Source organism: Chrysemys picta, chromosome 11 (assembly GCF_011386835.1).
Source record: "Chrysemys picta bellii isolate R12L10 chromosome 11, ASM1138683v2, whole genome shotgun sequence".
Lineage (NCBI taxonomy): Eukaryota > Metazoa > Chordata > Testudines > Emydidae > Chrysemys > Chrysemys picta.
Window position 1 is genome coordinate 65,712,610 of NC_088801.1, and position 27,222 is coordinate 65,739,831.

At 42.6% G+C, this 27,222-nt stretch overlaps 1 protein-coding gene across 9 annotated transcripts in view; it reads right to left on the bottom strand.

Moving 5' to 3' along the window:
• Positions 1 to 27,222, bottom strand: part of ERBB4 (erb-b2 receptor tyrosine kinase 4) — a 986,993-nt gene that overhangs the window by 220,707 nt on the left and 739,064 nt on the right. For all 9 annotated transcript variants that reach the window (XM_005279678.5, XM_005279676.4, XM_005279680.5 and 6 more), the window contains 6 exons: positions 26,356 to 26,429; positions 24,614 to 24,704; positions 22,748 to 22,947; positions 6,770 to 6,902; positions 4,099 to 4,192; positions 2,558 to 2,712 (listed from right to left, as the gene is read on the bottom strand). In XM_005279678.5, the coding sequence (XP_005279735.2) occupies positions 2,558 to 2,712; positions 4,099 to 4,192; positions 6,770 to 6,902; positions 22,748 to 22,947; positions 24,614 to 24,704; positions 26,356 to 26,429 (747 nt within the window). The remainder of the gene's footprint in view (positions 1 to 2,557; positions 2,713 to 4,098; positions 4,193 to 6,769; positions 6,903 to 22,747; positions 22,948 to 24,613; positions 24,705 to 26,355; positions 26,430 to 27,222) is intronic.

Here is a 27,222-nt window from a genome sequence, read left to right on the forward strand (position 1 = left end):
AATACCTGATGTCAGCTGGTTTTTCAGCTGGCCCAGAAGCCTCTTCTGGATACAGACACTTCCCTGCCAGACAAAATGGCCTACATTCTCAAAAGCAACTAGTGATTTTGGGGGATCAACTTGAGAAACCTTAAAGGGATCTGATTCCAAAATTATTGGGGCCTCTGTCAATTGAGTTCCTTTTAGGTGCCTCTACTTGGGCACCTAAACACTGGGGCACCCAAAAATCACTAAAAGAACAGGAGTACTTTTGGCACCTTAGAGACTAACAAATTTATTAGAGCATAAGCTTTCGTGGGCTACAGCCCACTTCTTCGAATGCATAGAATGGAACATATATTGAGGAGATATATATACACACATACAGAGAGCATGAACAGGTGGGAGTTGTCTTACCAACTCTGAGAGGCCAATTAAGTAAGAGAAAAAAACTTTTGAAGTGATAATCAAGATAGCCCAGTACAGACAGTTTGATAAGAAGTGTGAGAATACTTACAAGGGGAGACAGATTCAATGTTTGTAATGGCTCAGCCATTCCCAGTCCTTATTCAAGCCTAAGTTGATTGTATCTAGTTTGCATATCAATTCCAGCTCAGCAGTCTCTCGTTGGAGTCTGTTTTTGAAGTTTTTCTGTTGTAAAATAGCCACCCGCAGGTCTGTCATTGAATGACCAGACAGGTTAAAGTGTTCTCCCACTGGTTTTTGAGTATTATGATTCCTGATGTCAGATTTGTGTCCATTAATTCTTTTGCGTAGAGACTGTCCGGTTTGGCTAATGTACATGGCAAGGGGCATTGCTGGCACATGATGGCATATATCACATTGGTAGATGTGCAGGTGAATGAGCCCCTGATGGTATGGCTGATGTGATTAGGTCCTATGATGATGTCACTTGAATAGATATGTGGACAGAGTTGGCATCGGGCTTTTTTGCAAGGATAGGTTCCTGGGTCAGTGTTTTTGTTCAGTGATGTGTGGTTGCTGGTGAGTATTTGCTTCAGGTTGCGGGGTTGTCTGTAAGCGAGGACAGGTCTGTCTCCCAAGATCTGTGAGAGTGAGGGATCATCTTTCAGGATAGGTTGTAGATCTTTAATGATGCACTGGAGAGGTTTTAGTTGGGGGCTGAAGGTGACAGCTAGTGATGGTCTGTTGTTTTCTTTGTTGGGCCTGTCTTGTAGGAGGTGACTTCTGGGTACTCGTCTGGCTCTGTCAATCTGTTTTTTCACATCAGTTGCTTTTGAAAATTTAGAGCACGGCACCAGGTAACAGGTGCCTTCAGCAGATAGGGCAATTGATGGGGACAGGAGAAACATGAGGGAGAAACAAGTAATTCAGTCAAATGACAAAGGAAAGGGATGGTCTCAAAGGTGACAACAGAGCGAGGGAAAGAATGCATTTAAAAGGACTGTAATCCAGTTTGTGAAATCAACAGAACTGCTGGCTACTTTTCAAAGTAGCAGCCGTGTTAGTCTGTATCCGCAAAAAGAACAGGAGTACTTGTGGCACCTTAGAGACTAACAAATTTATTAGAGCATAAGCTTTCGTGGACTACAGCCCACTTCTTCGGATGCATACCTTCGGACACTGCCTCTCTTCTGAATGTGAAAACTTTTTTAAACTGATTCATTATAACCGATAGCTGCCGCCATTAGGAAAATTCTTCCCACTCTTCTCTCCCGGGGCCCATCTCGGGTGAGGAGAAGGTGGGAGAAGTGTTGCTGACCACAAGAATGACAGGGGGTAATATGTTCAATTACCTACTAGTGTTTTTAATAATAGATACTTTGAACTGTCCCCATTTTGCCTTTGCCACTTCTAACTGCTGGTCTCTTGGCTCAGCTCACAAGAGGGTGTGTTGGTGAAAAGGCCAGGTTAGCACTTGCTCTTGAATTGGGCCAGACTATGGCACAGGTAAGGCAAATGCCCAATAGCAACAACTTTCTATAAGATGAAAGCGGAAGCCACAGCTGCCTCCCCTCTCCACTGCTTTTGGGTCTCGGCAGGAAGGACGCTCTTGTGGTTGATGTGGGGACTCGGGAGATCTAAGTTCAGTTCCCAACTCTGGTGCAAACTTGATGTGTGGTCCTAGACAAGTCACTTAATCTTCCTTTGCCTCAGTTCCCATCTGTGAATTAGTAATGCGCCCTTGACTCACCGGCACGAATCCATTGATGCTGAGATGTGGTGATAGTCACCGTGAGAAAAGCCTCTGCATAAATAAATATTCAATATGGTGTCTGTGTACATGCCAGCTTTCATGGACGCATATTAGAAACGCTTTCCATACCAGTGCTGGTTATCGGGAGGGCCAAGAGCACTGCTGTAAGAACCAATTCTGATAAGTTTGAAAGTGCGGTGCTAATTAGTCTACTAATTAGATGCAAAACCTTAATGACTGGATTCTGGATCCTAAAACCAAAGGTGATTTCCTAGCTATGTATGCACAGACTGCCAGGAACGATGAACACTTTTCCTGGCCAAGCGGTAACCAAACAAAACCACTACCTAACATAAACGCTACATAGCAAAGCTTGCTATTTGCAGAAGTCCAGCTTACCCTTGAGTGCAGTTTGGATGACAAGGGTGACACTCACGGTCCTCATCGGCGTATTTGAAAATGAAGCTGTTTGCCCCCTGCAAGCCATCGGGGCACTTTTCCACACAGTTGGGGCCATCCTTAAAATGGAAACACTTGGTGCAGTGGTCTGGTCCCTGGGGAGCAGGAGAGAAATGCAGCGGATTAGATTTACTCTACCGTTTGTTACCGCGCAAGAGCTGTTGACAACGTGCTGGGTGCTGTACACTCAAAGAGAGAGGGGTACATTTCCCTAGTAACGAACGGGGATTTAGCCATGCGACTCCGAGGAAAGTTAATGAGAGGCACACAACTAAATCCTGGGGCACTATGCTGAAAATGTACTACATAGAGAGTACTAGCAGAGCGCTGCTTCTGGAATGTTTGGTTTCGTTGCTTTTGATGGATGCACCTCTATATGCCTCATGACCACTTCCTTTTGTCCTGGAATTTTCCTATACCGCTGCTCAATATTAAATGAAGCTACAAAGTGGTCCTTGATGGGATCATTTGTGTCACAGGCTTATCTCCACACCATATTTTGCCTGTGATTTCTGGTCCCAGCAATACCCCTCTGTTGCGTCTCCCTCCAGGAGATGAGGATTTCATTTTCATTATTACACAGGGAGACCTTAAGTTAGAAACTGTAAATCAAGTCTCCTGAAGTATAAAGAAAGAAAGTTCACTGATCTTGATGACAAGCCTCATCCAAAACCAATGGAGTCGGGTCTACAGTGAGTTAGGCAAAATTATGCACGGTGCTACCATCTCTCACCAAAGAAATTCTGTAGACGCAGAAACCAAGTGCCTTGTCAGTGGCCTGCTACAAATCCAAATTTCCTACACTGGTAGAAAACTTAGGTCATTAATTTCCCAAATGGGTGAACTGCAGAAATTATAATAAAACAGATAGTGATCGTCTATATAGCACACTCTGTAATCAGTGAGTCACAAAAATAAATAATGAGCCAAGTTCTCTCAGCCAATCTGTAACCACAGAAAGCCCAAAATATAAGCTCTTTCCATATACTGGGGGAGGGACTGTATGTATTCAATTGTCCATGTGGTTCCTGCCTTTTATTCGGGCTATCCACAAAGGACAAAAATATAAGGATCACTTAACTTTCCCCACCACCAAAAAGCCTTTTCGGTGAGGCTCATCAACCATTAAAGTGGTGCCAACAACATTTCATTCTGCTATAAGGATGGCCATGAGGAATTCCTTGTCCAGTCAGATAATCTGGGTTGGCAGAATGCAATTGCTTAAGACAGAATTTTTCTAGGAGACTAAAGGCATGGAGGGGAACAAGATTGACCTCAACATAGGAGGGGGTAAAAAACCCTCAACAGTGATAAAAGAAGGTTCTGTGGGTGTGTGAAATTTCTTTTGCTTGTCACCATTTACTGCTGATGTATTTGAAATGATGGCGAAAGTCCCATTGGACAATAACAGATGTTTATAAAAATGCTAGTGCAGACTTACTAAGCAGGTTACAGCTACAAAGTATTTATGTTGTGCTTACCGGCCCATAGCATGTGATCATGTTATCTTCCATCTTCTCACACTGGGGATCACACTCCACACACACAGAACCATTCGCAAACTCTCGAAATTCCCTGGAGAAACATTAGTCAGACAGGTGAGTGGTTAGTGAAAATCATACTGAAATGGACCTGAATTTAACGGACCAGATCTTCAGCTGGGGGTAAATCAACATAGCTTCATTAACTTCAGTGTGACTATACTGATTTACACCAGATGAGGACCAAATCCAACACCTGTATTATCATTAGCTGAGTATCCTTTTGGCAGGTTATGTCCGTATTAAGAAATAAGAACACCATCACAATCATGGGGTGAGGGTGTGGAATTGAACTGCAGCCAGCTCATTTCCACACACACAAACCCAATCTCCCAAGCAGTGAAGTCACAGCGGCAACACAGGCTGTACAAACCCTCCCAAGACCCCCTGCGCATGGACTCGCGTGACTAGCCTGTGCGCTTTCCCAGTGACTGTTCTTTGAGGTAGCTAGATAAAAGCTGGTTCGGGTATGTCTGCACTGTATGCTGTTGTCACACTGTTGATTTCGGTGCAGACAGACAGTGTGCATGACACAGCTACAAACCATGAAGTGGTGAAGCTTGCTGACTTCAGCGGAGCCACGTCAAGTTGTCACGGCTGAGGATGTGGGTCCCCATCGTTACTTTATCAACCTAAATCTGAGGTCTTGTAACTGCTCTCTTATTGCCATGAGGCTCGATTGTGGCAACCCAGTTAAGTGAGTATAAAAAGGAATCCATGGGCAACTTTCATTGAAAAGAATGTAGCATGGAATCTGAGGCTGCTTTAACTTTGAAGCAGAGACTCTCTATGTTGAGTCACTGCCCAGGTGGAAGGGTACAACCCTAGCAGCATAGCTCCATTGGAGCTGCCTTACGGGGGAGATGGAGGGCCCTAGAGCCCCTGCAAATGCATAGGACCTCTACCCGGACAGTTCAGGTCTCCACTGAAGGCCCCCAAAAGTTGCAGAGGTCCTGGAAGATTTGGGCAACTGTATCCTTGCCTTTTGTGCAAGGGGCAACCACCATTACCTTATCAAAATAAATATGAATACCCTGCCTTAAATGATAGCTCCTACTCAGGTAATGTGAACAGGATCATGGAACTTACTAATGTAGAAACAAACATGTCTGGGTTATGGCTGAGGTGGGGACCACAGCCAAATACTGCAGTGTAAATTGCAGTCAGCTTTACCCTGGACTAAATGGCAGCACAATCTGGCCTCACAACTTCGTCTTTCCTGACTTGAATGCATGTAACATTTTAGCTATAGTGTAACTTAGGCTACATCTACACTACAGGGGGGAGTCGATTTAAGATACGCAAATTCAGCTACGTGAATAGCGTAGCTGAATTCGACGTATCGCAGCCGACTTACCCCGCTGTGAGGACGGCGGCAAAATCGACCTCTGCGGCTTCCCATCGACGGCGCTTACTCCCACCTCCGCTGGTGGAGTAAGAGCATCGATTCGGGGATCGATTGTCGCGTCCCAACGGGACGCGATAAATCGATCCCCGAGAGGTCGATTTCTACCCGCCGATTCAGGCGGGTAGTGTAGACCCAGCCTTAAGAGTTTTTTGCAGGTCATTTCCTTGCTGTGAGAAAGAAAGAAAGAAAGAAAGAAAGAAAGAAAGAAAGAAAGAAAAAGAATTTTGCAATAGTTTGGTGTGTTTACAGGGAGTCCATTCAACTGTCTCTTTATGATAATCACATAAGCTGGTATCCAAGAAACAAAAAAAGAACAGAAAGAAGCCATATAGTGCATTTATTTTTAATTAGCACCTCTTGGGGTGAAAACAATTAACTAAAATCAATTATGATTTGTTGTTCCTTATTATAAAGAAATGTTGGGCAACATGTTGTGTCATCATCTGGGAAATGAGATTCCACCCTCCTACCTTTTCGTTTTTCTTTCTGGTATATGTAACATAAGACCTTTAAGATTTATTTTTCTGTCAAAAGACAGTTTCACACAGCTATGTCTCCGTGATCTGTGGAACTCCATCTTCCCAGTGAAGACTATACAAACATCTAAAAATCCAATGTGGGAGTTATGGGGGGGAAGAGGAGGGAGGCAGGAGGGAGAAGGGCAAAGAAATCAAACTCCAAAATTTAGCAAGAAACAATAGCGAGGGCATATGAGTGTTTTAAATCCTGCATTGCCAAAGCTTAACTCTAAAAACGTCTGCAGTTAGCTCTATAAAAGTCCTTGGCTTGGGGATAAGAAAGAAGAACATCATTACTAAGGAACGACAATGGTGAAGCATGAACTGACTATGGCTCTTTGAACGTATATACTCAATGTTATCGCTTGTCACATAATTACTGTTGTGCCAGAGGGAAAAATAAATAAAAGGGAATTGAGAATGTTTGGAGTGAAAAAAAATGTATCTAGAAGAAGTACTATATGAACCCATCCACTTATACTTCCACCTCAAGGCCAGATTCTGAGTACTCACACTGAGTAAATAGCACCTTACTCCACAGAGTGTTTCTGTTGAAATCAATGGAACTATTGGTGGAATAAGGTGTTACTCAATGTAAGGACATCAGAATCTGTTCCTGTGATTCCTGAACTGTCAACATAATCAATACTCTTTGGGGAACAAACAAGCAAGTGTGATGTCTTACCCATCATAAAGGTTACAAGACTCTATACAGGTCCTTCCTCTGCTGAAGCGTTTGCAGGACAGACACTGGTCTGGCCCTGGCCCCCAACAGCCGTCACTTGAGCACAAGTTGTTACACACCTTTCCCTCTGCAGCTGAAAACAGAGAGAGGAACGAAGATATTTTTAGTGTCATTAGCTATTAGATTGCGAGTATTACTTTCTAACACACCAGAAGGCAAATCCTTCTCCCAGCATCTGGACACAAAGAAGCTACTACCCACAGAACGGCCTCTTCCCCTCCCTGCCTCAGAGCAAGGAGAGTGGTCTCCACAGCACAGCCCATGCATGGGAAGCAGAAAGACTGGAGTGATCAGCCCTTAACTTCCTAGACACCCATTGTAAATATTTTCCCCTTTCCCATTTCTTGCTGATGAATCCTCATGGGTATTTGCCAGCAGGGGGAGATTTAGCAGAACAGTTACATTGACGGGCCCTGTCGATTTGGGGGGATTACAAGCATAGGAGGGGAGGGGTGATATGTCCTCTCCTATAAAGCCTTTAGGCTGGGATTTGCAGAAGCATTCAATGTTTGCCTAACTCAATTTCAAGTCAAGTAGGATTGACTTCTATTAGTATGGGGCTCAGCCAATGCTGGACTCTTCTAAGAAATGCTTGCTTGACTTGGGGGTCAACAGGAATTTATTTTTCAGGGGCCTTTATCCAAAATGAAATCCCTGTGGTGTGTTACAAGAAATCCATCACAGAACGTATGTTCTGAAAACAGCAATGAAATAACTTAATTAGACCTGACCGAGCTCAGAGCAGTGCAAGCAGTTTTGGCCATTTCATTATTGTTTATCATGTGTACTATGGTAGCTCCCAGGGACCAACTGAAAACAGGGCTCCAGTCGTGAAATAAGAGACAGCCCCAGCCCCAAAGAGCTTACAGTCTAAGCAGAGAAGACAAAGGATAGGGACAGGGGATTAACATACAGGCAGACTGACCAATGTGAAGACAGCAAGGAGCATATTAGTGTGGAGCCTTTGTTCTTTTTCTTTTGTTATTTAAACCCTTTCTGTGGAGTTATGTTAGGAGAGGAGGAGTCAGACAGAAAGACAAAGGAAGGGAGTGGTGAGAAGTGTTGGAGCAAGCAGCAAATCAGTACTGCAGAGAGAACGCAGGCTCTCAGCCATTCCATGCCGGCTCAGTTTATACTGATTAGACCAGCCCCTGATACCTGACGGAGGTAAGATGACCAGACTTCAAGTGTGAAAAATCGGGACAGGGGGTGGGAGGTAATAGGAGCCTATGTAAGAAAAAGACCCCAAAATCGGGACTGTCCCTATAAAATCGGGACATCTGGTCACCCCTAGACAGAGGAGGCTATCATTCTCCCAGATGTGTGTTTTTTTATGTCAATTGGTGCCATGTGATAGACTGTGCAAATTAAAAAGCAAAGAGCTCTCTTTTAAATGTTCTGTCACAATTAGCAAGTAGTAAGACCCATGATTTGATAAAAGTAAAAGAAGTGATAAATGACAAAATATGTTGTTTATTTCTTGGTAGAGTTTTACTAAATGCCATAAAAAACAGACAGTAAAAAAATGACACGTCCAATCAAAAACATACACATATTATAGGTACAGAATAACACCGACATCTATATACACAGATTCACACAGTGGTGATAGCAAAATTGAAATAATTCCCCATACAGAATGCAAACACTAGTCTGGTGGTTGTGCAAACCTGTGCAAGTTACTATGGACATAGCCTATGGGTGTGTATTTTCTTGCACTTCCACAAGTGGATGATAGGTGGCAGTGTGTGGAGGTGATTAAAGAATGCCACATTTCCCTTTCAAGACAACAGATGGTGCTCTTATCGCCACTGTCAGGGTTGCAACAGTGTTGTTAAGGAAGATTGTAATGGACAGTACCAAACTGCTGAACTGCATATTGAGGTTCATCAGCTGATGAGTACAAAGCCCTCTAAAATCACCCTGCCTCTTCCCCCCAGCATTTTGTTTTTCCCTGATTATTCTTCACTGTATGGCACAATGTTCCATATTTAGTTTCTCTTGGGTGTGGAAGAATTTGTTCCATCTTCATGCCACAAGGCAGAGCGCCTCCATGTGCCTCATTAAACACTCGTTGAATATCTGTCATAGCAGCTCACTGTATAGTAAAGTGCATTGCTGCATATATCGATTCCCTCTTTAACACCAGCTAATCACCTATTTTTCATTGTGCTGCAATGTTCAATGTTGGCACAATGTTTGCCGAACACATCGTTTTGATCTGTGAGGCGTTCCTGGCTTATGTCCTCTTCTATTTGTTATGTAGTCTTTTATCATACTGTGACAGATGATATTCACGTTGCAAAGACAGGATGCATCCCTGTCATCTGCTTTGCTTGTCTGGTCCCTCCTCCATCATCAGCCAGCTTACTGCCCACTGTATTTATAATAATAATAATAATAATAATTAATGGAGATATCCTATCTCCTAGAATTGGAAGGGACCTTGAAAGGTCTATGCAGCACTTCTTAGGCGGGAAAATGTGCAATCACATGTTGCAAAACATGCTGCATTTTCATAGATTTTTCTTTGCTGGCCTCAGGCAAGAAGACAAACAAGTTTTCTGAAAAGCCAATGACATACGCAAGGACTGCAGCTCTGAGAATCATCTTGTACCTTCCCTTTGTTCTTGCAATTGCATGCTATCCTAGTTCCTTGGCTTAAAGTTCCTTGGCAGAAGTTCTTCATTTAAATTATTTCTTTTTCCACACAAAATGTTTTTGTGGGCTTCAATGCTGAGAGAGGCTTATGGTATTTCACTTTAATCTCCTTCCAGGGACTGTGTGGAGAACTAATCAGTGAGTTGGTGTCCTCCAGCCCACGTGTACAAACAGCTTCAAAAGGCAGGAGATTCACTGTTGCGCTACAGACATCTAGGACCAAGAACAGGCCACAGATTCATCATGTCTGGAATAGTTTGGCAACTTCCTTTAAACTTTTTAGGCTAGAAAAGAGTAAAAACATCCACATGCTAAAAAAAAACAACTAAATAGCATTTCTTTCAGAGAGTATGCTCAGGTACATAGTTCCTTCTGTTCCTCAGAGCATCAGTCAGCTACACCCAAGCACAAAGACAACTATTAAAGTTAATAATAATTCCAGATGGCTATGCAATTTTTGTTTGAACATTCTTGGCTGAAAGCCTATTTCACCTCAATTAATGGCCCTGATTCACTTCTCAGTTACACTATTGCCTATAGGATAAATGCTTTTGAAGTCAAAAGAGCCAGACTGATGTAAAGCTAGTGTGAGAGCAGATTCAGCAGATTCAACAGCATTCTATCCGTAAACCTATATTATGTCACTTGGTGCTCAAACAACTCTCTAAACTTATTTTTCTAATATCCCCAAGCAGTTTTTGATATTTCATTCAGTTTGCCTCTTAATAATCTCCTCCAAAGTTGATGGATTTACACTAGCCCTTTGTGTTTTAGGCACTGAATCGCCAGACACTAGCAAATGTCGCATGTATTGTAGACAACACGATGCTTCCTGTTACAAACATCCTTAGACATTTGGTTCGTGTTTCAGTGTCAGAGTGGAGGCCTGGACACAAACCATGACAGCTCCGAGGCTAGAGATGCCAGATTCCCTAAGCCACTACTATTGATATCTTGGCAAAAACACCATCAGCACTTCATTGCTGGATTCCCAAGGGTGAAAAATTGATCCACTGTTTTTTTACTGAGGCGTGGGCTTGGGCTGTGAGTTGGCATGATACTGATTCCCATTTGCTGATTTATGGCAACTCTCCACTGTTGAGAACAGCACTGAAAATATGAGATGCGGACTAGCTATCACTGAGTAATTCCATGTCATGTCAACCAGACTGTCCATGTGCTAGAGAGGAAATATGTGGAGATTTATGGTGCTCCTGTCAACTGACCAAGACCAATAACAAGACCAAGACCATGACCAATCTAGATAGATAGATTAGGAGGAACAGAACAGCCCGCCCAGACCCACAACTGGTGATTGTGCCATCGACCTACTTAAGCTGCAAACATGCTTTAAGGTAACACTAATGAAGACAGCAGCACTCTGGCAGTCACCTCCTCATGCATAACACAAGGTGGTAGGGGGGAGATCCTAGTTAATATAGGAACAGACACTGCATAGCTCTTACTCTGGGCCAAGCATAAGGGGGAGAAAGCTGGGACCAGGGAGCCTCCACTCACCCATATGTGGCCTATATAATGCCCGAGTTGAATTGCAGTCCCAGAACTCAACATAGGGAGTCCTCCCCTTGGCTACTCCCCGAGGAGCACCCACCACCCTAAAGGGAGCATCGAGAACTGGAGAGCAGGCAAAGCAGTTGGTCTGCCACAGCTACACACGAGCCAGAGGAGATGGTTGGCCACACAGGGGGAGTAATGCTGCAGCCCTTTGAGGGGCAGTAGTAGTAAGTTAGTGTAAATGACATGCATGTCCACTTTACAGCTCCTTTAACATGGCCAGAATAGGTAACGGGGCCTTAAATGTAAACGAGAATCAGGCCCACAGTTCTTTTCTCTGCCAGTGACTATGTCTAAACCTGACCGGAAACAGCGCTCTGCCCGGAGCTTCTGAAAGTTTGACAAAGAAACAAACTGTGTTAAAGGAAGAAAAAAAAATCCTCTATTTACATAGAAAATAAACCGTTGAGTAATCTTTCATTAGGAGCCTGGTTTCCCAGTCTCTTTTGTTAAACAAAAGTTCCACAGTAATATTACTCAGTTAATTGAACAAGCAAGGAAAAAGTCAATTAGGCCTCAAAGTTTTATGAGCTTAATTGACTGAAAACACTACAAACTTGCTGCTTCTTTTCCAAACAGCTTTCAGTGAAGGGGTTCCAGCTAGGGGGAGGTTTAAATTCTTGCTCATTTACTCCGCTTTATTGCTCTCACTGATTGCTTTTCCCAGTAGCTGGGAAAAACAGCTGCAAGAATTTCCTGACCTGTTGCTTAGTCTCCTGGGAGTGGAAATCATCTCTTATGATCTGTATCATAAACAGAACTATAACGTATAATTTACAAGACTGGCGAGAGTTCTGAAAAGAATATTAACTAGGACAGGTCTATTATCCAGGATGATCTGCGTCCCAAATGGTACAGAAGAGGTAGAGTTCAGTTGTAGTATATACACGGGGGATTCCTCACTGAGGTTGCTGGTAGCCTTCCCAAGTTCTTCAGCTCAAACAAAACAAAGTTTGTCACCACACAGGATCTCCCTATGTTGTGGTTTGGACTGAGCAATCATGGAAGGGACTGGTGACTATACAGAGCTCGTATTCCATTACACCCCTGAGTATAAAGAACAGGAGTACTTGTGGCACCTTAGAGACTAACCAATTTATTTCAGCGTAAGCTTTTGTGGGCTACAGCTCACTTCTTCAGATGCATAGAGTGGAACCTGTTTGCATTTGCTCCAATCCCTCAGACAGAGATAAACACCTACAAGATCTCTATCAAGCATTCTTAAAACTACAATACCCACCTGCTGAAGTGAAAAAACAGATTGGCAGAGCCAGAAGAGTACCCAGAAGCCACCTACTACAGGACAGGTCCAGCAAAGAAAATAACAGAACGCCACTAGCCGTCACCTTCAGCCCCCAACTAAAACCTCTCCAGCGCATCATCAAAGATCTACAACCTATCCTGAAAGATAATCCCTCACTCTCACAGATCTTGGGAGACAGATCAGTCCTCGCTTACAGACAGCCTCCCAACCTTAAGCAAATACTCACCAGCAACCGCATACCATACAACAGGTTCCACTCTATGCATCTGAAGAAGTGAGCTGTAGCCCACGAAAGCTTATGCTGAAATAAATTTGTTAGTCTCTAAGGTGCCACAAGTACTCCTGTTCTTTTTGTGGATACAGACTAACACGGCTGCTACTTTGTAACCCCTGAGTATGTTAGCAATGTTTTTAATAAAGGACATCAAAGCATTGACTTGTTTTAACCATACTTTAAGGGGGGGGGGAATTCATGAATGTGGAAAAAAATTTCAGCTATAGTATTTCTCAAAGAGCTTCATGTACAATACAGTACTGTTGTCCATAGATACTGAAAATCACATTGGTTATCTGGCAGCTAGATAGATTGGACTAAACGGGATAACAAAATATCACTCTTGGCAGCAGGAGAACCATTAGATTTTTTCTGGTTTTAAATAGGTCTCCAGGAGAAGAAGTGAGCAGAGCTTGTGCAAAGGACAATGCAGAATCCGAGCACTCTGAAAGCATTTGCACAGAATCCGCCAAACCCGCAAAACACGCACTATGCTCCACTGACTTCACATCAGCACATCCCGGATTTAATTCAAATAGCTACTTGTTGTCTCCAATCTGTACTTCTTCAAAGTATTTTTATCTGAATTTTTCCTGACCCTACTCCTTACCCAGTTATACCATAGTACATATCACTCACATCCCCAAGCTATAGGTGAATCATACTAATCAAACAACATGTAGATTGATCATCTCCATCAGGGCCGGCTCCAGGGTTTTGGGCGCCCCAAGCAGCCAAAAAAAAAAAAAAAAAAGCCACAATCGCGATCTGCGGCGACAATTCGGCGGGAGATCCTTCGCTCCAAGCTGGAGTGAGGGACCGTTCACCGAATTGCCACCGAATAGCTGCATGTGACGCCCCTCTCTGGAGCGGCCGCCCCAAGCACCTGCTTGCCAGGCTGGTGCCTGGAGCTGGCCCTGTCTCCATCAAATTTCAGCCACACATATATACAGATTCCTTCGACTGTACCCATAGTATTAAACTTTATTAAAAGAAGTTGCTGTGTCAACATAATAATAAAATAATAAATAATAATAATAATTCAAGATATTGGTTTCAGAGTAGCAGCCATGTTAGTCTGTATCCGCAAAAAGAACAGGAGTACTTGTGGCACCTTAGAGACTAACAAATGTATTTGTTAGTCTCTAAGGTGCCACAAGTACTCCTGTTCTTTTTTCAAGATATTGGATGACTCAATAGCTCTTATCCATGTCTAAATTTGATGATGACCCACAACATTTAGAGAGGGGTCTTTCATCTAGTGTCCCAATTGAACAACAATAATTTGGCTATCCACTCAACCAGCAATGTACAGGAATCACCCTCAATAAGATGTTTGTTCTCTGGGAATGAAGGCACCTGAAGAAAAGTGGAAGTGGTTTGTCAATTTATGTTACTTTAGTTCTCAGTCTTGCAAAGACTTATGCATGGGTGTTACTTTACATCCTGTGAGTAGCCCCATTGAAGTCAAAGGCCATAATGTGAAGCACAGGATTGGGGTCTTGGTTAGCTAAATAAACATGTATTAACAGAATATACATTAAAGGACTAAATCTGATAAATGGGAAGATCATTTGCAGAAACTGGTCGTAAAAAAGGATATTTTAAAGAAATACTTAGTATTGCGTAAGCATCTTGCTTCACTGAAGGAAGCTGTTGTCACTTTTTAAAACAAGACTTTACAACAGTTGCTCACTTTGGTGACATAAGTAAATAAGACTGAAGAATTGGCTTTGGCATTTAAGAGTACAAGAAATCGAAGTCTCAGTTGTGGAAAGGCAAATATTTTACAGACTATTTTATTAATTAATTAATTTCATGGTTGATTTAAGCACCTGTTCAACAATTTAAAAAAACAGCTGTCGTATTTTAGTTCCTTTGGACTGCCCCAATTTCCAATGCTTTCTAATGCCAAGATTGAGACTCTCAGTTCAGCTTTGCACAAGCAAACAGTCAAAAAGGGCACTTCCCATTTGCCTATTAGTTAGGTTTCATTATATTGAAATTATTACTGATTTACTGTTCTTTGTAATTGAATGTGTAGTGATTAGAATGTGTTTTTTTAATATATATTCTTACATGGGAATTTCTGTTTAAATAGCATGTATCAATGTAATGAAATGACTCAGGACATTAAATTGAGAGAGTCTTATCAAACTGAAACTACAGAGGAATTTTAGGTAGGCAAAATGTAATTACCCCACTTGGAATCTCAACAAGATAGGTGTATCCACAGCCCATGAAAAAAAGACAGGCAGTAAGAAATCATTATTTCCAGGTGCTTATTACTAAGCCATAAAAATGTGCTCTGAACTGAAACTTGAGAGGGAAGGATTGAAATTTTGAGGTAACTTGTAAAAATGCACTAGTCTGGTCTTTTTGGGTTTTGGTCCTCCTGCATGTTAAAATGCTCTTCTCTTTCCCATACAGTCAAAGTACACAATACATTTAGCTTTCAAAAGATGTTACTGCTTATGACAGCAATTCATTTTAATTCAGATTTTCAGAAAATATGCTTATATCCTCTCAATGGGCTTGAACAGGGTACAGGTATCAAACCCAGTATGTTTCCACAGGATAGAAAGAAAACATGAAAATTAACTATTTAAGTACATAGCCAAAGACCAATCATTTCTTCACAGGTAAGGTCCAAAGCCCACTGAATTCAGTAGACAGACTTCTATTGATTTCATCAATTGACTTCAAATCAGGCTTTATTATAGTATAATAATTTATTCAAGTTTTTAATTGGCTGCTAAATTGATACGATTCACAACAAGTAACAGTTTATCTAGAAAGGTTTCATTGGACACTGTATGAGCCCATAAAACTGGAAGATTTTAAACAACTTTTTACACAAAAGCAATCTTTCTAAATTCATATTTAATTAATGCTCTCTGCTGGCATTATGTTAAGAACCAGTGGGCCTAGTGCTAGAAAAAGGCAGCAGGACCTTTATTTTAGGGTGATAAGATGGTAAACCTAACTACCAAACTATATTCCCTAGAAAAAGCTTTATAGTATTTCACTTTTAACAGTGAATTTTCATAAAATATTAAGATGCAGGCACACCATAAACTATATTTTATACTGGATTTATACTATCAATTAAAGGAAAAGAGTCTATTCAAAGAGAGCCCCATGCACTGCATTTAGGATAGTACTCCAGAATTCATTTTATTAGAGCTGGATAATTATTGAAACACATGACAACACAGCTGCCAGCTGGAAGATGCCCATTTGCCACCCTGAGTCCCAAACAAGTTTAGTATCTAGGGTGCTGTGGTTTTTTTTAAATGTACTTTCTGGATTTACCACTGGGCCAATGAAAAGAGATCCTCCCATTGTATTTTCAACATTTCACAATCATGTGAAATGGATGGGGTTAAATTCAATTAATTCATCTCAGCTAAGATGCCATAAATGTCCCAGGAGTTGCCTATGTGCAAAAAAAGTAAAATTTGTTCCTATGTATGTTTGCTATGAAATTTTTGCTTTTTTCCACAAAAACAAGAGATTTAAGTACATAGCCAAAGGGGTAAAAAAAAATGCAGAGTGAAAATGAAACTTTTCTGACAAATAGATGAAATTTTGCTCAGGAATGAATGTGGAGAAATTCACAATTTTTCCATATTCACTGAAAAAGAAAGTTGTTTTGATAGAAGAAACAGAGAAATTTTATGCTGGATCAATGCTGTGAACATTCACTATTTTTTCTAGGGTGCTGTGTATCCTTCTACCAGTCAATCCAGGTAGTTATATGCCCCTCATCACCACGTGTATCCTATGTGCAGCAAATAAATAAATTAAATAAATAAATCAAAATTTCTGCACACACATCTATCGTCTCCAGCAAATTATCACCTGGAAGCAACATCAGAGCACTGGCTAGTCAGCACTAGCTAATGCTCTATTGCTCCTGGATGTACACTCTGCACAAAATATGACAGAATCATATGAGATAGAAAGGAAATATTAGAACAGTTCTTCTATTCCCCAGGAGGACTAATGCCGGATTTGTCTCTTGGTCTAGTCCTATATGAAAGGAGTGACTCTTTTAAAGGAACCCTGTGTTATTAAGTGGTATTCACCCTTCAATGCAGCAAATCCCACTTCAGGTGCGGTGTAATTACAAGGCTCAAGACTGATACTTCTTTGTGTTTTGTCCAGGATAGTTTTAGATCTCTCAAGCGTTTGGGCTTAATATTAGGCTGAATGGTTTCTAAGTTTTCCCCAAAACAGTGATGCAGTTACCAGTAGAACAGTACTAAACCAATAACTCAGACAAAACCTTTCCCTGCATTTTATCAGCTGCCGTCTTATTCAGCCTCTTCGAACTGCAGATGCTCTTTTCAAATCCCTGACAATATTGCAAAGATCAAGCTTGCTCAATCAACCTGCCGCTTTTGCAAATCGGAAGAAATTCTTTACTGACCTGAACTTGGAACCACCACTGTAAAAGGTGTTCAGGCCTTTATTCCTATAAACTGTCAAAGTGAACACCAACTCTTTCATGTTTTTATGAAGCTGCAAAAACGTGATGAGGGGCCAATGCTGACGATGCTGGGAGATTAACATGTACTTCCTGCCCAGGATAATTCTCTAGTGTTTTTCAAAGTGATAGAGATCCATACGCCCATTCTCTTTATCTCCATCATGTTTCATCATTCAAAAAAATGAATGCACTACCAAACTCTACTGACAAATGCACAAACATCACTGTTATCTTAGAACACATTGCTTAAAGTAGCATTGCTATACTCGGAACTTTTCCAAAACTATAACACTGTCTCGGTAGCCTTTCAGAAGACCTGTCTACTATTCTCCAAATCTGATTCTGTTGCATTAAGTTGCATACTTATGCCTCAAATTTGGTCATTCTACTAGGATAACTTCAATAATTTCATCTTCAACATGTAATAGGGTAGGTTATAGGACCTTGGTCTTTTAGGCCACATTTTCTCCCCAAAATATCTTCTAACTTGTACCTATGAAACCAACATTTGTACATGACAATCACATTTTAGATGGCTGTGGCACCTTTAAGACTAACAGACGTATGGGAGCATAAGCTTTCGTGGGTGAATACTCACTTCGTCAGACGTCTGACGAACTGGATATTCACCCATGAAAGCTTATGCTCCCATACGTCTGTTAGTCTATAAGCCACAGGACTCTTTGTCACTTTTTACAGAACCAGACTAACACGGCTCCCCCTCTGATACTTGACATTTTAGATGGTTCACTACCTGATTTTTAAATGCAAACATCCATTAAAAAGAATCGTTCTTCAATATTAATTGAAATGGTTAATGTTATGGAAGTTTCTATGGGGCACCATTGGTCCTGTGGATAGGGCAGTCGACTGGAACTCAGAAGACTTCTGTTGTATTTCTGACTCCGCCACCGACCGACTGTGAGGGCAAATCACTTCACCTCCCACCCTTTGGTTGCCTTGCCTATTTCTTACCTGACACTGCAAACACTTACAGACATGCTTAACTTTACTGCTGTGAGTACTCTTACTGGAGTTAACAGGACTAGTAAAAATAGTTAAGTTAAAGCACAGAGATAAGTAATTGCAGGATCAAGGCCTAAGACTGTTAGCTCTTTCTTTGTGTTTGAATAGCGCCTAACATGTTTGTGGCCAGAGGCGGCTCTAGGCACCAGCAAAGCAAGCACGTGCTTGGGGCAGCCAATTTGCAGGGGCGGCAGGGATCCAGCATGGGAGCTGAGAACCAACAGGGGGCCCTGGGAGCTGTAGTTCCTTGGTTAGCTCCCTGCCTATAAAGCCAGCCCTGGAGCAGGGAAAGAACTACATTTCCCAGCATTCCCTTGGCCACTACCAACAGGAAAGAGGGGGAGAGAGTGAGGAAGCTGAGACCTCATGCTGCAGCCTGCTATGAATGGAGAGCTGCACTGGGAAGGGCAGGGATACCATATTTTAACTTTCAAAAAATAGGACACTTCCTGGGGAGGGAGGGTAGCCCCACCCAGCCACCATCCACTCCCTCCGACTGCCTTCCACAGAAACCCCAACCCATCCAACCCCCCTGCTCCCTGTCCCCTGATCACCCCCTCCCGGGACCCCTGCCCCAACTGCCCCCAGGATCCCACACCCATCTAAGCCCCACTGGTCCTTGTCCCCTGATTGCCCCCTCCCGGGACCCCACCCCCTATCTAAGCCTCCCTGCTCCTTGTCCCCTGATCAGCCTCTCCCGGGACCCCTGCTCCAACTGCCCCCCAGGACCATACCCCCTATCTAAGCCCCACTGGTCCTTGTCCCCTGATTGCCCCCTCCCAGGACCCTACCCCCATCTAAGCCTCCCTTCTCCTTGTTCCCAACTGCCCCCTCCTGAGACACCCCCCCCAACTTTCCCCCTAGAACACCACCCCCTACCTGTCCCCTAACAAACCCCTGGGACTCCCATGCTGCTGCCTGTCCCCTGACTGCCCCCCACCCCGAATCCCTGACCCATCTAACCCCCGACCCATCTAATCCCCCCTTCTCCCTGCCCCTGACTGCCCCCCCTGAACCTCCGTCCCATCCAACCCCCCCCCCCGCCCCCATGGAACCCCCTATCCCTTCTCCAATCCCCCAGCCCCCTTACCGTGCCACTCAGACCAGCGTGTCTGGCTTCGTGCAGCGCCAGACACGCTGCTGCATACATGCTGCCGTGCTCCCCTGAGGAGCCACAGCCCCCCTCTCCCCGCTCCCCAGTACCTGCCTTCCAGATTTGAACACCTCAAAATTCAGGAGTGCTCAAGCTCAGTTTGAGCAGCTGTTACTGCATTTCTCCCAAATCAAATATACTGATCCACTGTAACTTGCTGTAGAAAAAGTAGGATACAATTGAGCAAGAAATGCTTCCCAGTGGTTATTAGGACTGGAATTGCTATTTTCAACAGCCATTGCTTTTTTGTTTGTTTGTTTGTTTAACAGGAAGAGAGTGATATTGCATTGGCAAATTCCCCATAGAAAGAAAAAGTGTAACAAAAGAATAATAAAGGCACCTCAACTTTTCCTCATTTATGTAGGACAGTCTTATAATATGCATCCAGATATCCTCCAATCACACAAGCTGAAAATTGTTCCACTTTCCTGCAGTTCTGTAACCTTATGGGAACCAATCCTGTCTGTGTTCTGTGCACATCTAAAAATCCTGCTGAGAGACCTGCCCCGGGAGCGAGTTACCAGTGACCCAGGGCTGCGGCGGAAGGAGGTGTGTGTGGGGGGCAATGGTGGGGGGGTAGGGTGGAGCCCAGGGCTGGGGCGGCAGGGGGGGTGCGGGTGGGGGGGTGAGAGCCCAGGGCTGGGGCAGCAGGGGGGTGCGGCGAGGAGCCACGGGTTGGGCCGGGGGGCAGCCAAAATTTTTTTTGCTTGGGGCGGCAAAAAACCTAGAGCCGGCCCTGGTTGTGGCCTCTAAGATGTTAGTATAACAAGAAAAAAAAATGTAATACTACTAATATAAATTACAAAGAAAAGGAGCAACACAATGTAGTGTTAACATCTCAATGCAATATACATATCTTTTTTTCAAGTTTGCATATATCTTAACACAGGATTAAATTGTTTGTCCCTTATTTTGCTGATACGTGAGCAAAAGTATACAAGAGAGATACTGCTTTTTTCAGTTTCTCATTCAGAAACCACTCTGGATCATCTAGTATATTAATCATTAATCCTTTGCATATCTCAAATGCCTATCGGCTTATTGTTCCTACCCTCCTTAGTTCTTCAGACTGATTATTGTGGTTTGGGAGCCTGTTCCTGAAAACACTTCTATATGCGGGTAACTTCACTCAAGTTACTCACATGAGAAGCTCCAGGATCCTAAAGTCTTCATCGTCTGCCAATTATTTTCTGAAATATCCCCAGTGATTCAGTCCCTTTAATATACAATTTCACTAAATTTAATTTATTTCTGCTGAAAAACACTTTTTATTATGGCCAAAAAAGGGTGATGATTGTATTTTTGTCTGACATTTTCTGGTGGTGGTTGTATTTTCCATATAAATCCACTGACATGACTCTACACTGCAATAAAACAATCTGACAATGGATGCAGGCTTCCATCTCTGGATAGGGTAGGGAATTCCATGTTCTGATAGCTTTTGCTAGTTCAAAACCTCCTAAACTTTGAGATTACATGAAAGGATGAAAAGCTACTCCTGACAGCTAATATGGGCGTACTTTCCAGCTCCCCAGCCATTTAATACTGTGTTCAACCTAAGCCTCCAAGCAATCAAAGCCTGTGCAACAAATGAGAAACGGTTCTATGAAGTGAAAAGCACCCTGGCTCACATATGCGGCTTGGTTCACCCTAGACCATTTATTTTCGATTGTCTTCATACACATGGTCTCCAAGCTCTAACAACCTTGAAGCAATGTTGAACTGTTATTGTATGAGGTATGGGGCTCCCTGCTTTCTTCTGCTCATCTATTTCTTGCTTGAGTTTTTATTTTGTGGCAAGACAGGAGCTAGGGTGGCTGCTGCCTTAAAAGAAAGTATTCAGCAGCATCCTAGCCAGCCTATTGTACCCAATCAGCGGTTAACACAATATGACCCTTTCTTTCAAAGCCCTCTTTATGGCAATGCTCTGTGTGGCAGAGAGAAGAGAAAGCTTCTTGTCTCCAAAAGGTCCATGGATTCATATATTTCAAGGCCAGAAGGAACCATTAAGATGATCTGGTCTGATCTCCTGCATAACATAGGGCATATATTTCATCCCAGTGATTTCTGCATCTAGCTCAAGAACTTGTTCTTACTCAGGCACCATAGTGTGCCGCGTTGTGGTTGGCTCAAAAAGTTCTCTCCCCCCCAAGAACAGCCAGTCACAACATCTACAATTATTTTGAACACATGCCTCTATCTAGATTGCAAGCAAACAGCCAGATCCTTGCCACTTCTCCTCCCCTTCCCGCCCACACCCACCCACCAGCTCGGGCAGGGGCAAAGCCGCCAGGAAGCCATCATAATTGGGCAGCTGAGCATTCCCTTGTGCAGGATATAGCTGGCATAATGCTAACTCTCACCACAGAGTAGGGATTGATCCAGGATCGGCGGTAGCCATGGCTGGGATAATCGGAGTGGGTATAGCTGGAGCACAGTGCATTCCAATAACCCTCAGCCGCTAGACCAGCCGCTAGGTGCTGTTCCAGTTGACATATTTGAAAGCAGCTGCGAGGCTGCTCTAAATAATGGTGGGTCTCAAGGATTCTGGTTCACAGTTTCTAACGATATGTGAAGACTGATGAGATGGTGGCGCCAAAAAAAGTGTGCTTTCTACACGCAGGACTGGGCTTATTCAGCATTCAAGCCACACACACAAGCTTAGAAATCAAAGGGAGAGCCATGAGACCAGGGAAACACAAAGGAGGACCGCAGTCAGACAGTCTAAGAGAGCTCACAGTACAAGTGTAACATTTTTGGCTGGTCAAGGCTCAAATCCAGGGAATGTGACTTAAAGTAATGTTATGAATCTGATCTCTTGCTAGTGCACTAGCAGATGCTTACAATGAACTGTACGAATGCCATGATGTGACTGCCTTCATGCACATCCGTGGCCTAATTTCAGTGTAGCTATGATCATGTTGTCTGTCACACAGGTGAAGTGGTCTTAATCCAGTTACTAACAAACATGCCACTCTATCAGCATTAATTAGCACCCTATTGGTAACCTTAGCAGAGAGGTCTAGGACAGAAAGGAGTGAGAGTGAAAGAGACTAACTCATCCAAATATTCCTAGATGTTACCCCTCTAAGACTGAGGCACTTTGGTTGGACTACAATTTTCAGTGCTGTCAAACGAACACCTTTTGAGGACCGCCACTTTAGCGATTATAATTGTGAGACTGGGTTTCTAACAGTGGGAAGTTCAAAGTGTCCCAGAGTCAAAACGTGGTGAGCATTCTCGTTTTTCAGTTGCTCAGACCCGGATGCACCGTAATTGCCTATAAATCTCACCAGAGGCAAGCGGGCCAAATCCTCGGCTAGTGTAAACTGATGTTGCTCCATTGACATCACTGAATGCAGAGTGATACCAGTTGGGAATCTGGCCCACCGTATGTCTCACATTCGTTCCGTGTATACACCTGCAAACCCACCACAAACAAAACGTATGCATTGAGCAGAAGTACTTACTGCAGTTCTCAGGGTTTCTATTGTGGTGGATCACTGTCTTTTGGTTGGGCGTGCTGAAGAGGCTGGTCCAGTTGATGGTGTGATAGTAGCACAGGTTGGTATTGTCAGTTATGTAGATGTTGCCAGCACTGATCTGCTTCAGCGACTGGAACTGTAGAGCGGTAATTGCCTGTTGCTTCAGGATGAGTAAGGAAAGGCCACTGGGGGAGCAAACATAAGCAGTGAATAGCCCTGGAATGTGGGATTTATCCCATGCGTGAAGTGACAATGGCGTGTCTTACCTAAAAGGAGTATTAATAAAGAACAACTCAAGAAGGGAGTTTAGTTTCAAGTGCTTCCAATGCCATATACACACAGCATGGTTCAAAGAGTCATAGCAGGTCAGTCTAGTTCCACGGCTGTAAAGCAGTGAATGAGCATGTGGAAGAACTGAGTGTAGGAGACCACAAAGCAGCTTTGCTGACTTGTCTAGTGGAGCGTCACTGTGCTATCAGGGGTCTGATACTATAAGCTGTGATGCTCACACTTCAGCCATTACTGGAGGCTTACAGCTGTTACCCGCCTCTGTGGCACAAAATACAATTTCACCCACTCTCGCTGTTTTGAGTTCAAGTGCTATGCTGAGAACTGCAGAAAAGAGGGAAGGTTTCTTAAAAAAAAAAAAAAAAAAGAGGGGGCAGTAATATTGGGAGAGGCTATAAATGAAAGAATGATGCAGTCCCACATCATGAAGGAAAATCCTCTCTCGCGAGTCACATTAACGCCAGCTATAGTAATCTGAGAAGAAAGGATTATTTTCAAGGCAATTCCTCCAGATCGCTTTCTAGGATTTGTTTTTTTCTTGTATCAAAGTATCTGGTTATCTCCCTTCCTCATAGAAAGAGTACGAGTTCACTGTGCAACATGGAGAGGATGATGTACATTATTTTACAGTTGAAAATTAGTGAAGCCAGAAATCGGGGTATTCGCTAGATTAATTCATTTATTTTAATGATTATAATTGTTTTCCAGATGCTCTCAATGAAAACCGCTACTTCAAAAACTGAATACAGGGCTGTAATGCAATCTCAAGGTTTCCCTGCTATTCATAATCTGCTTGGGCTGTTGTTTATGATATCAGCCGACTCCCTTGACTGATTTACTACATTTTGTTCAACCCAGAGCCAGGGGTTGCTGTATATATCATATAGATATATTGTTTCATTGCCCCATTATTTCTTACTATATTTGCTTCCCTCCAACACCAACCGCTCCACATCAGCTTTCATATCAAAACATCACTTGTAAAAGTGGAACTGGCAAACTATTGCAGGTGCCATATTCTGTAATGGTAGCAGAGGCAGCTCAGTGCTCATCCCTGTATTTCTCTTCTATTGCCTCTTAAGAAACAATATGCACGGTATCACGAGCGTACTAGGAGATGCAAATGGCATCTGAGTCAACACATTCAAATGTGATACTTCCTTACAATGAAACAAGGTATCTGTCAGAAATCATAATCTTCAAAACTAGTGATATTGCTTCATGAGTCAAAGACTTGGAACATGAATAGCAAGGCTGTGCACACTGCACATTCCATCATTAATGGAATTCAGAGGGTCATGAGTTGATTACCGTGGCAGGAAACCTAGACGCAATGATTTTTAAAGCAACATAATTAACAGGGTCAATAGTGTTTGCACAGCTTAAAGTTGTTAGTCCATGTACCCAGTGTTAGTGAATACATTGGTAATTGAGAAATATGCTAAGTGATTATGCAGTTGGTCCTCATGGAGGACTTTACATTCTATGCTATGCATATGATACCCTTTGAATGGTGATAGCACAGTATAAATTATTACATAAATAGAGAAAAGCACATCTTACCTATATAGGGCTCTTCCACCTATAGTAACCAAGTTAGAAAACACACGGAAATCTGTCATGTTTTGCGGCCATGACTGAATATTCAAGAAACCTGAAGGAGATAAAGTCAGAAATGTTAGCAAGTGTCTCATCATCTCAACCACAGAAACTGCTTTATGATGTATCTCAATTATGAAAGAATGATAAAAGGATAGCATGGATCTGAGAAGCAGAAATAGGTGGGTAATGAATGATCCAGGATACTGTCTTTGAATGTCAGCCACTGTAGTATAGGCTCCTCCAGAAGAGCAAAGATTTGTAAATATGTTGTTTTAGAAAACTCAGAACTAGTCCAGTCTCAGAGACCGGAGTCAGGAGAAGCCCTGTAACATACGAGCAAATTCAACACTTCTTAGGTTTCCCGGCCTTTTTCTAGCAAAAGTCAGCAGACAAAATCAAAATATGCATGACCGAGGAACATGTGTGTGAAAAACCCACATTTTAGTTGAGTTTGTTTTGCTATAGATAAATCTAACAAAATATCCCAGTTTTGAAACAGTTCTGAGAATTTGGATTTGAGGCATTGCAGCCCAGTCTCCTCTCTGCCACATGTGACATCATGATTCTCCAGGACGACAGTGACATAAATATGAATCACTGGCATTGGGAGGAGTGACATAAATACGTATCATTGCCACACTGATGCTCTCCCTAGCACCACATGCAAAGCAGGAAGACCACGCATCACACAGTCCCCTCCTGCCTCATGTAACAAGGTACTTAAAGCATGTGAATAGTCCTGCTGACATCAATGGGACTTAAAGCTGTGACCTTCAATGGGGCTATTTGGGTGCTTAATGTTTGGCAGTTATGTACCTTTCTGAGTTGACGCCTATATTACCTAAGACACTTCATTAGTTAGGGTGAGATTCAGAGCTCACTTGCACGTTGGTAATGCTGCTGACCAACTGGGGATATAAGTTAGGGCACAATTTCTGGATGTACTTAGTGGATGTAAGTTAGGGCACAATTTGTCCCTGATTTTTGAGTGGTAAAGCATTTAGGGACATGTCATATAAGGTCATTTAAAAAGGGCAAGAGCTAGCTTAAACTCCTCCCCATGATAACCATCCCATAGTAGGGGTAGCTTGTCTATGTGGTTGTTGCTTGTCCTTAACGATATATAAAGCACTGGAAACAGCAATCAGTGGAGAACTCATAGCTGTGGTATTTCACTTCACAGCTCTGTGAGCTGAAACTGTAGCAAACATGGTGGAAGTTCATGAAGCACTAGATGGAGTTCGAGCCATACAACTCCCATTAAGTGTCACAAACCAATAGGAGTCACAAACTGAACTCCCCCACAGCAATGATTTAAAGATTTATATTTAAGTCAGAGCAATGGTTCAGAACCTTTTCCTTACAGCAACCCCCTTTTCCCTATCAGGAGCGCCCCAAAGTCCTCCTCCCATCTTGCATGTATCTAACCAGGATCTCCTTCCTGCAATAAGGTCCTGACCTACTGACACCTGTTTGTATTCCCTAGATTGAGAACCCCAGAGTTCGACGACATTCTGCATTAATAAGAACAAAGAGTATGTACTTGTAAGCAACAACTGATACCGAAGAAGTTAAGCATTAAATGTTTATCGGACTTGTGGCATAGCTAGTAAAAAAAAATATGTATCCTTTAAATATAAACAAATGGCAAATGCAAAATAAGGAAAGAGCCCAAATTATGTAGGATCACAGAGGTGAGTTACCTGTTATCTCTCTGACTGTTTGGAAAGTATTTAATTTCTCTGGGTCCATTGCTGCAATTGTGTGATAGGGGTCCCTGGAAGATTAGAAGGACACACAATGATGATCTGAATGTAAAATGAGCAGGCTTATGAAAGTACATCATATAATAGCAGTATTCGGAATACCAGCACCTTGCTTTTAGGTAGCAAATACACCAAGTCATTTTTCAATTCATTAAATTCCTGAGCCTTGAGTGTTTCCCCAGGAGTCCTGAGCCCAACATCTTCCAGTTCAGCTTGATGGAAGGTGAGGGGTGCTCATCACCTTTACAATTTTTTGGGAAATATCTATGAAAATCAAACCGCAAAGTGTTGATTATCAAAAAGTGCCGAGCTCCCACCCTCTCTGGAAATCAGGCTTTTTCCAAGGTGTCTCAAGTTTGCCACCCCAAAAATGAGGTGCCCAAAACAAATTTTAAAGTCTTAGCCAGAATATGCTAGTGCAGACAATGCTGGAGTTGCCTTATTTCATGACCCTTTGCCTATCACAGCAAATAAAATAAACTAAGAGAACATTCTCCTGAAAGGTACCCCCTTCATGTAAACTTTATTACACTGTGACCCCTCCATAGAAGAATACTTATATGAAAATGCTGATCTGAACAAAGTTTTTTTTTGAAGTACAAGGAAAGGTTCTTGTGTAATACCTTGCTATGGAATGTTTGCATTCTTTTCTTTAAAAAAAAAATACATCCCTGGGGTGAAAGGTAACCTCAGAAAAGGTGATGTATGCATTCCCAACATCTCATTATTTGCCTTTCCCAGAGACGTGGCACTTGGGATTTGTATACAAGGGTAATCAAACATGATGCCTTTGGAGACAAGCTC